Raw genomic sequence first — 9,951 nt, forward strand, 5'->3', positions numbered from 1 at the left:
TATTTTTAAAAAACATCTAATCGAGTGATCCTCAACATTTCCTCCAGCGGTGAATTCGTACCCACCATCCTGCTGTGTCATTTTCAATTTCTTACACATTTTTTTCAAAGCCCATATAGGGTGTTGTGGGGAATAAGAAAGGAACCCTCTGCATTTCCTGCCTCTAGGGACACACATTCTTTCAATGGAGTCTCTTGGGGGAAAACTTGGTTTTAAGGGACAGTTTCAAGGGGATATTTGGAGTGCTTTGGGACACACTGACAATACACCGATGCTGGCAGGGTGTGTCACATTGTGCCTGCACTTTGCAGTAGATGAGGTATACATAATTAAGCAAAGTCATACAGGGAGTATATGTGGCAATCCAAGATAATTACCTTTGATCATTAGAAATGTCCAGTTTTTGCATCGTACTGGTTTCATTATGTAAATTTGAATTAATCTAATTTTTTGCAGATTCAGAAAATACAAAGTAGTTTAATGGTTGTGGGGGTGTGAGATGATCAGTATAAATACCAGCGTCTCACAGGAGGAGAGCATCACACTCACCTGCCAGACTCCTATCATCACAGCTGAAGCCCAGGTAAGCAGCTCTCCTTTCAAGCATCCATGCAGCCTTGTGTGGGGTGATGTGCATCTTTACAGCAGTTCTTTTAAAATGGGTAGTTCTTCAAAATTGTGGGTTTGGTGATAGAATGTATTGCAGTGCAGAAGTAGGAACAAGTATATCTGTATTCTGAAGGATCCTGAAATGACGAGCTGTTTTGGTCTTCCCTCAGAGCTTTTGAATTCCATCATGACCACCCTGCCTGAAGCCAATGCTAAATTCGCCGTTGACGTTTTCAAAGTGTTGTTCGCTGAGCACCCATGCGACAACCTCGTGTTCTCCCCTGCGAACCTCACCGCAGGCCTGGGCCTCCTCGCTTATGCATCTGGTTGTGAACAAGCAGATCAGATCGAGAAGGTGGGTCTAATAAAGCAGTAGAGATGCAGCCTTCAGACTGGGCTCATCATTAGCAGATACCTTTCCATCACCGGTCATATTTGATACAAGTTGAGAAATGACCTCACTGTGGCTTGATCCAGTAATAAGCCCAGTCAACAACTCTGCACAAAATCCCATAAATGTGCAGAGATCAAAGAATATTGCATCACTAGGCATGGAGGAGAAATTTGGTTGAATGGAATGGAAATCTTCCAAATGGAATCTTCCAGATTTGTAGTTTTCAAAACAATGTATGAGCCAAAAACAGCTCTTTTTAAATAGATTTGTACTTACCTGTACTTGTTTTGTAAAAATAATATTTACAAAAAATCATATATTAGGGGGAAATTTGGATAAAAATGCAGATATTAGCGATAGTAGCATAACATGCATTGTATTGGAGAAATTGCTTGCAAAAATGTGTACATTAGTAAAAGAAAATGCATCTGAAATGGGTTTATTAGGAGAATTTCACACTAAAACGCTTGTGAATTTTCAGGTGGATCTTTTTTAAAAAATAAATAAAAAATAGTAAACTGTTGCAAAATGTGGAGAACTAAATTTAAGATTCTCATCCTATATGAGATTTGTTTCTATCATCTCAAGGCAGAACCATAGATTGCCTGAAGTTTATATGTATGTTTGGATCATTAATTTAGCATGATTCAGATATCATATGCCAAATATGTTGAATAATTTCAAAGATTAGTATGCAGGAAGATATCCATCCTGCCACTGTCATATATGATCTAAGAGTCATGTGAATCGTCCCTAATATACATATCAGGATAATAAGTGCTCCTGTTATAATATTGCCTGTGCAACTGAAGCAATGTTCTAATTTCATTCAAGGTCCTGCATTGGGATGAAGTGAAAGAGTGTGACAAACCCAGAAGCAGGAGCCTTGGACAGTCAACAACCAGACTAAGAAGGGTATGTAGAAGAACGCTTGGATAAAGATTAGGTGTATTCCTCCCCTGCCCACAGAACCCAGCTAGCATATTAGTATTATCTCCTGTTATCTCAACATCAGATCCATGCCTGTTGGGCAAAAACATCTCTAAAGGAAGAAAAGGGGCCTTGAGCACTGAATCAGCTCTTAAAAGTGCAAATGTCATTTTCGTAAATATATTTGCAACAAAATATTTTCATGTGAAGTTTACATCGCTCCTTGAGATGAAGGAGGATTAGAGCATGAATATATGTGTCTGATATCAGTGCAACATCAGAACAAGGACTGACTGATGTTTGAAAAACTAATTTGGTTTCATGTCAACATTTCTTATTCCTTTATTGTAAATGGGCTGGGATTGAACTACCTATGGATGCAGACATTTTATAACTTCATTGCAGACCCAAGGTGCTGGTGGTGCCAAACCGAGACCCCGTCCTGAACCTAAACCTTGTGACAAGAGACGAGTCATTCACCGCCCAGCTCCTTGCCCTGAGCCCGAGCCCGAGCCACGTTGTCCTAGACGCGTAAGTTGTGAAACATCTGGAGAGTTTCATCAAAATAATAATAATAATCACACACACACACAAATAGACGTTTAGGGGGTTATCTCTAAGTATTCTAAATGATACCACACAACTTGTGATAAAATCCACAGGAAAGTAGGAATGAAACCACTAAATTCTTGCTTAGATGTGAAGTTCACTGGGTGATGTTGAGTCAGTCACCATCAACCCCCATCTAACATTGCCGTGAGCATAAAATTGAGTAAATCACAAGAAAGATGAGCTGGGCTGCCTGGAGGGATTCAGATGTGGTAAATGTTTGCTTCAAAGTAGGCATTCCTGAGTTCGACTTTCAAGCATGCTTTCTTGCTTAAGATAAGTCTTTAAGTTTTCTTTCTCACAAGATATACCCTTAAGAAGATAAGTAGCCAGGTGATGTGAGAATTAACCTCCTTTTTTTTTTTTAATCCTTAGGATGTTCCCTGCTATGAGTGTGAGAAGCCTGAAGGAATCCATACGGCATTCAGCAAAATCCTTGCGACTCTTAATGAGCCCAGCAGCAACTATACCCTGAGCTTTGCCAACAAGCTCTATGGAAACAAGGACATTGCCTTCATCCAGGTAACTCTAATTTTGGCTCCTATGGGTGCTCCACTGCACTGTGAGAACCAAGTGCAAATTGCAACCTGCAATTGACTGTATTCTACCATAAATGGGTTCATCATTTACTGGTGTCTGTCAAAGCTGTGCCTCATTCCCAGGCAACCAGAGAGATCTACTACGATAATGATTATCTGCTCTATGAAAGTCTCCACCTGCAAAATTTAGTGTTTTGAAACTACAAAGAGGCACTGAATCTTTAAGGGCATTAGGCAGTACTCAAATGCGAGAGAATACTCTGGACATTTTCTGTTTTGTTATATATTTACTGATACATGGATCCAATGTCTTCTTGTTCTGTTCAGAAATTCGTTTTCTGTGCTCTGAAACTGTACTTGACTGAAGTGGATGGTGTTGATTTCCATAATGCCCCCGAGGAAGTGAGGAGACTCATCAACCTTTGGGTTGAAACCCGTACACATGGTAAGACCACAGAATGCACTGATGACCTCTTCCTGACATAACTTTCATGATAGGGAGGTCTCCGGTCTTTGTTCTTCCGATGCTGGTTCAAAAAACCAGTTAAATCTTTCTTATTCTCCAAGAATAAGCTAAGAGCCCACTGTGACCTCTGCTTTCCTTCAAACATGAGGAAAGGTAGAATTGATTTTTTGCAATAAATTGGTGCCCATTCTATTTTATTTGCTTATAAAAACAGTTAAATGCCCCCTTCTGTTGCAAAGGACGACTTAGAGTATAATTAAGTACTTTATTCAAGCTGTTCCATTTATTCTCCATCAATCATGAGCTACAAATTGTATGTTCAACTAGTAGACTAGTTAAAACCCGCCCCCATTCCCAAAAAACCCATTGTAACAATTTCTTTCCCAGGTAAGATCAAGGACCTTCTCCCCAAGGACAGCTTTGATTGCCTTGTTCAGCTCCTGCTGGTGAATGCTCTCTACTTCAAAGGACAATGGGAAGTGAAATTTGACAAAGAGCTCACAGAAGAAGCTCCCTTTTACCCTCATTATGCAGATGAGGTGAGTTAGAAACATATTCCTAGCTTCCTTGCTTCTTTTGTGCAGAGACAATGTACCTTGTAACTTCCAGAATACATGTTTAGTGTTGGAGTTGAGTTGCCCCAATGAGGTCTTGATGGAGGTCACTTGCAACACTTGGTGCAAGGAAGGCTCTGCAATGCTGGACAGTCATCACCCCTTTTAGTTGAAGATGATGACCCAAAACTAGAGTTAGCTGTCCTAGAGCCCCACTGCTAACAATGGGGTTTAACTTGGCCACTTGATGCCAGTCCAATTGATTTCAATTTAGTAGCATTGTGGCTGAAATTACAAAAGAGAAGAATCTGCTATCTCCCTTTTCTTTTTCTCTGGGAGGTGTTTTTTGTTTTGTTTTTTTCATTTTGCAATGCCGAATCTCATGATCTCAAAGAAAGAAAGAAAGAAAGAAAGAAAGAAAGAAAGAAAGAAAGAAAGAAAGAACTTCCCAAAGCAAACTAAGTTCCTTCTCTCTTTTTAAATATTTCCTTTTTTCCTTTTCTTCACAGAAGGAATGCCACAGCGTGCAGCTGATGCACAGGAAGGGTGTCTACAATGCAGGGACAATTGACCTATGCAATGTTCAAGTCCAAGTTGTTGAGATCCCCTACAAGAACAATGAACTGACCTTCGTTGTGCTGCTGCCAGTAGACTGCAGTGCAGAAGCTCTTGAACAGGTAAATGGTCTTTCCATTCCTATGATACTGTCCATGGCCTTATTCACCTTATCCATCTCTGGCCCTCGATTTCAATAATACTGGTGTGGAAAAAGTCTGTTGGTATATTTTTCTTATTGTATTCTCCCTTGTTTTGATTCAATCTGGGATTGGAATGATATCACTATAACTTCTATGTGTTCCTCTAGCTGGAAGATGGACTTAGCCACGAGCATCTGCTTGACCTGTCCTGTCATCTGAAGGCCATTGAGGTGGATTTGGCCATTCCCAAGTTCAGCTCAGAGAAGAGCATTGAAGCCAACGAATACCTGAATCTGCCGGATCTGACTGACCATGAAAAGGCTGATTTCTCTGGAGCAACCACAACAGAAGGCGTGGCTCTGACTCAGCTGGTCCATGATGCTGCTATCGAGATTGATGAGGAGGGTGGTGAAGAACCAGAGCCAGTCCCTTGCCCCAAAGATAGGCGTCCACGTCGGGAACCTGTGGAGATTCGGGCTGACCGTCCTTTCCTCTATTTCATCGTGCACAATTGCACCCAGAGCATCATTGCTCTCGGTAGATTTGCTAAGCCAGAATAAGAGAAGAGTTCTGATGCATGGAACAAGATCAATGGAAAACGGATATGGAAGATGTTTTATAGAAGAATATTGTTTCCCTCTCTCCTCTTTACTCAGCAAGGCCAACCTTTGCATAGCTTTGGGCAAAGAGAACTTTCATTGGGTGGTGGGCCTAATTTTCATGGTATGACAATGATGTTTTATAGGATTGTTGCTCTACCTGCCTTCTCCTGTCATTTTACATCTTTTCAATAAGATGTTTGATAAATGACAATATTGCGATGGAAGAAGCTGCACTTCTTTGGGCCACAACTAATTTTTTCTAAATGGAACACTGGGGTGGAGTCAGGAAAATGTTGCTATTCTGGAATCTGCTTCTTGATGAAAGTCATCTTGTTCTTTCCTGATGCAAATCTGCCTAACCAACTGAAGCAAAATTGTATGCCTTCTACTGAATTATCTTGCCTGAAGTCAGCAGCATGAGGCTGCCATCCTAGATCTACTTACTTGGAAGTAAGCCCTGCTGAATTCAGTGGAACTTCTGAGTAGACATGTGTTGGACCACACTATGAAACAGGAAACTGCAGTCTGGCTCTTTGAAATGAAAATCTTTCCACGTTGCTTGTGAGATTATAGCTTTTCTTTGAAACTTATGAAACTTTCTTGCATCTTTTGTACTGAAGCTGCACAATATCTGAATAAACAAAGCATTTAATAAAACTTGTTTTGCAGTCTTCACTCCTGTGAGATATATTGTAGAGTACGAGTTCCCAAGGATTGTGATGACAAATCTTCCCCAGGCACTCAGACAAGAATTTTTATGACTAAAGTCAACCCATAAGATAAGGAACCCCTCCTTCGCATTTCAAAAGCTGAAGAATTGTTGTGCACAACATCACAAGATGAGTGGTATTTGGAGGTGGCGGCACAGAAATCAGTAACTTTTCCCCAAACTTAGAATAAGGTAGAGGTTGAGTCTGTAACCCAAATGCCAAACCGCGTATTTGACCCCACATAATGCAACAAAATATTCATTTCCTGGGAGGAAAACTTCCCACAGAAATACAGACAGGCAGCTCCAATTGCCCCAGACTTTTCCTTTCCTTTCCTAAGAATGCCTCTGAAGGAAAGAAAGATGTCTGGAAGCTAGCCATTGCCTCTGGAAGAGTTTAAACAAGTGGGGCAGGGTTTGACTTCCTGATACACTGGATCAGGCGCGGGGAACTTTTCTGGACCAAATACAGACCCCCGTGCCTCTGAATCTAAACCACCAGACTCTCCCTAGCCCAGCCCTTAATGTTACATGCTATCCCTATCGCCACAGCAGTGTGTTTGCTTCAGAAATGAGGCACAGAGGAGACTGTAGTGTCAATATGGTTTTATTTACACATATATACAACCTTGGTTTACTGTGGAGGGAGTTCCAGCATTACACTCTGCAGGTTCTGAAGCTTCAACAGGCAGATTGGCAGCGACTTTGAAAGGCCCCAGCAGCCAAGAGATTGGTATGTCTGTTGTGCTCTTTGTACTCCAGCATTCTTGTGCTCTCTGCACTGTCTGGTGGCTCTGGGCCAGGAGGGTGCTGGAGAGCTCCTGGAAAGATCTAACAATGGAGATGGTCCTTTGCTCCTTTCATAGCTGCAGCAGGCTTTGGTCTAAAGGCAGAGAAATGCACCGTGCCATCTCGGTCCCTTTGTTCCAGCCTGTCACCCTCAGCTCACAGAGTGTTCTGCCCCCCACTCTCCCTCTCGCTGCTAACAGGCTCCATGAATCTCTTCCCTGTAGCGAAAACACAGCTAAGAGGCTCAGATCATATATGTGACTGATGCCCTTCTTTGGAAATTAAACAATACCCAGACTTTAACATTCAAAACATTTACTTGCAGAAACTTATAGATGAATGGAAACATAATATTTAGAGTCACATGCTTATCTAAGCATGGGCTTACAGTCTTTTATTCCAATCAACTGTATTTTTCCTCTCTTTTCAGAGCTCAGCCCTTTTAGCCTTCTGTATCTCAGTTAGGCCATGTGTTGCAGTGACTATGAGAGAGGTCCACTTTTACCTTCTCCTGCAGCTTTGATCTCGTTCTTTCAAGCAAAGAAGCACTCCAACACTCGATTCAACTTAGCAGTGTTCACAGTGGATTCTAAAATGGAGTCTCTCCTTCACTGGATACCCCCATGTGACCAGCGTTAGCCAATCACGTGTGAACTACCAGAAATCTCTCTAGAATTCACATATCAATCATTCAAATTTAAACACATAATAATGCATACAAGCATTTACAATTTCAGTGAATTAAATTACTATATTCAACACCCGCCAGCCTACGCCATCCAAACCTGAAGCTCTGGTCCGGGCTTTTGCCTCTGTTCACCATTCCCTGATGGGAGAAGAGGCTCACACTCCTCTGCTGTCCAGCCCAGAGTAACCGCTTCGTTAATTACTTATTGCTTTCTTTTATACTACATGATGGCTCTTCTCTCCAGGTGAGTTTCCTCCTGAGCAGGAAACTGATACTGCCTGAATTTTAACACTGCCAAATCTAACATTTGTCACCCAGGTTAATAATCCAAGCTTTTTAAATTATTTCTAACATTTACTAACCCTATAAATTAGTGGTGCCTTGCACCCACAAACCCTGGCACCCAAAACCTGTAGCATTACCCTCCTCTAAGAAAAGCACACCTGCACGAGATGTGTAAAAGAATTACAGAAAAGTTAGTAAAGGCATTTAAAGTAGTTGTAGTAATAATAATAATAATAATAATAATAATAATAATAATAATAATAAAGCAAATCATAACACCATAACATTGTAGCAGCCCATTCCTTTCCTACAGTTCCCAGTATTGAGATGCCCCACCAGACCTTCTTATTTCTTTTGCTTTCCTGCAGCAGAGGAGAACTTCTAAAAACACCCCCCGCCAACAGAACAGTTCCTAAAAATCATTTATCAGTTCAGTTTCTAAAAATAATCAGTGGGTTCCCATCACTAGAAACATGTAACCCCCCCCCCCGCCCCAGTCCACAGTGTTTAAAAGAAACCTATTGCTAAGATTTGCTGGAAGGATGATTGTAGTAAACCAAGAGTCAGCAACCTTTTTCAGCCATGAGGTCCACCGTCCCTCAGACCATGTGGTGGACCGGACTATATTTTGGAAAAATATATATGAATGAATTCCTATGCCCCACAAATAACCCAGAGATGCATTTTAAATAAAAGCACACATTCTACTCATATAAAAACCACACTGATTCCCAGACTGTCCACAGGCCGGATTGAGAAGGCGATTGGGCCACATCCGGCCCACGGGGCTTAGGTTGCCTAGCCCTGTAGTAAACAGTCTCAGAAAGCAGAACACAAACCCCTGCCCATCCCTCACACTGAGCAGGTGCTTTGTCTTGGGATTTACACATAGTTCTCTGTTCAAGTAGCTGTTCAAGGGGCAAACTCCCTGGTGATTTCAACCTCACCTGATTCTGCAGGGACACAAGCCTTGCTCTGTTCATGGGTTTTTCCCACACTAAGAAAGGCACCGCCATTTTCTCAAGCACACAGGGAAACACTCTCAGCACAATTTCTTTTTCCATCGCAAATTGATCAGGAGCCTGATGTTAGTATTTTCATTCTCCATTGCTGCTGGATCTCATGATCCACTGTTTACAGTCCTTTGTGATAGGAGTGTGGGAATGAAACTAGACACTGTACTTCCGTCCTATGGGCTTTTGTACTTTCTCTTTGCTAGCTTCTTTTGGACAGAGCAGATGTGTGAAGCTGCTGCTCACACTAGCCATGTTTGTTGTTTTGATTTGTAAATCAAGGAAGCTTTCGCGATGCCAATGCCTTCACAGCCTCGCTTCTTGCACCTGTGCCGGATCCTCAGGAGCAGGCACCAGGTGAATCCACTCTGGCTCCAGAGGTGATTGAGGACACAGTGCCTATAGGTGCTCCTCTCCCAGCCCTGTCAGGGGAAGGCGAGTCTCCCCCTGGGTCCAGTAACCCTCCAGCCTCTCCTGGCGGAGAGGCGGAGGGAACTGGTTTCTCCCAGGAGGAGTGCTCGCCTTAAGGCCAGGAGAGCCTTAAGGGTCTCCTGGGAGCCGGGACCGCCCCTGGCCTCAGAGAAGGTAAAGGCCAGTCAGCCCGGTCCCAGGTTGCAGGAGCAACGTTGTTGAAGAACTGTTTCGGCCAGCACCCAGACCTGCACCTTCAGAGTTCCTGTCCTTGCCCGGCTCCTCACTTCAGACCCTGCTCCGCCCTTGGAGGACAATCTACAGACCCTCGACCCAGGACCCTGACCTCGCCTCTCGGTAACCTTTCCCCCCGGGACCAGCACACAGGCACTAGCCTTCCCCCTAATTCCTGAACAACAAATTCCCATTCAGCAGGAGTTGAATGTTCCTTGTGCATGCTCTCACGGACCCCAAATTCCTCCTGCTCCCCAATCCCAGGGAGCCCGGTCCTTCTCTGAGTTGTCATCTTCCACTACAGCTTGCATCTCTTTGCAGTCTCAGCCCCTCTGCTGCTCGGCCATGCTCCAGACTTCCAGGAGGGCTCCTGGGTCACTTCCAACCCCTTGCAGCACTTCATAAGGCAGGGATCTCACCT

At 43.0% G+C, this 9,951-nt stretch overlaps 1 protein-coding gene across 2 annotated transcripts; it reads left to right on the plus strand.

Annotated features, from left to right (window-relative positions):
- The first annotated feature begins 545 nt into the window (after positions 1–545).
- On the plus strand, positions 546–6,058 carry LOC308593793 (serpin B3-like). 2 transcript variants are annotated; one of them, XM_081206491.1, is made up of 9 exons: positions 546–583; positions 780–964; positions 1,838–1,918; positions 2,339–2,464; positions 2,918–3,064; positions 3,409–3,526; positions 3,935–4,086; positions 4,611–4,778; positions 4,967–6,058. In XM_081206491.1, the coding sequence occupies exons 2-9, from the start codon at positions 797–799 to the stop codon at positions 5,357–5,359; spliced, it is 1,353 nt and encodes a 450-aa protein (XP_081062617.1). In that variant the 5' UTR covers positions 546–583; positions 780–796; the 3' UTR covers positions 5,360–6,058. The 2 variants fall into 2 exon arrangements, with proteins under 2 accessions (XP_081062617.1, XP_081062618.1); XM_081206492.1 differs by having other exon boundaries at positions 4,614–4,778.
- Positions 6,059–9,951: the final 3,893 nt, after the last annotated feature.

The sequence above is a fragment of the Podarcis bocagei genome, assembly GCF_964188305.1.
Source record: "Podarcis bocagei genome assembly, chromosome: 8".
Taxonomy (NCBI): domain Eukaryota; kingdom Metazoa; phylum Chordata; class Lepidosauria; order Squamata; family Lacertidae; genus Podarcis; species Podarcis bocagei.

What these genes read in the sequence shown, in the direction of transcription:
- LOC308593793 (XM_081206491.1), top strand. Translation starts at nt 797, where the DNA reads ATGACCACCCTGCCTGAAGCCAATGCTAAATTCGCCGTTGACGTTTTC. An exon ending in AAGCAGATCAGATCGAGAAG is followed by an intron (nt 965 to 1,837) that starts GTGGGTCTAATA and finishes ATTTCATTCAAG; the next exon opens with GTCCTGCATTGGGATGAAGT. An exon ending in GTGCAGAAGCTCTTGAACAG is followed by an intron (nt 4,779 to 4,966) that starts GTAAATGGTCTT and finishes GTGTTCCTCTAG; the next exon opens with CTGGAAGATGGACTTAGCCA.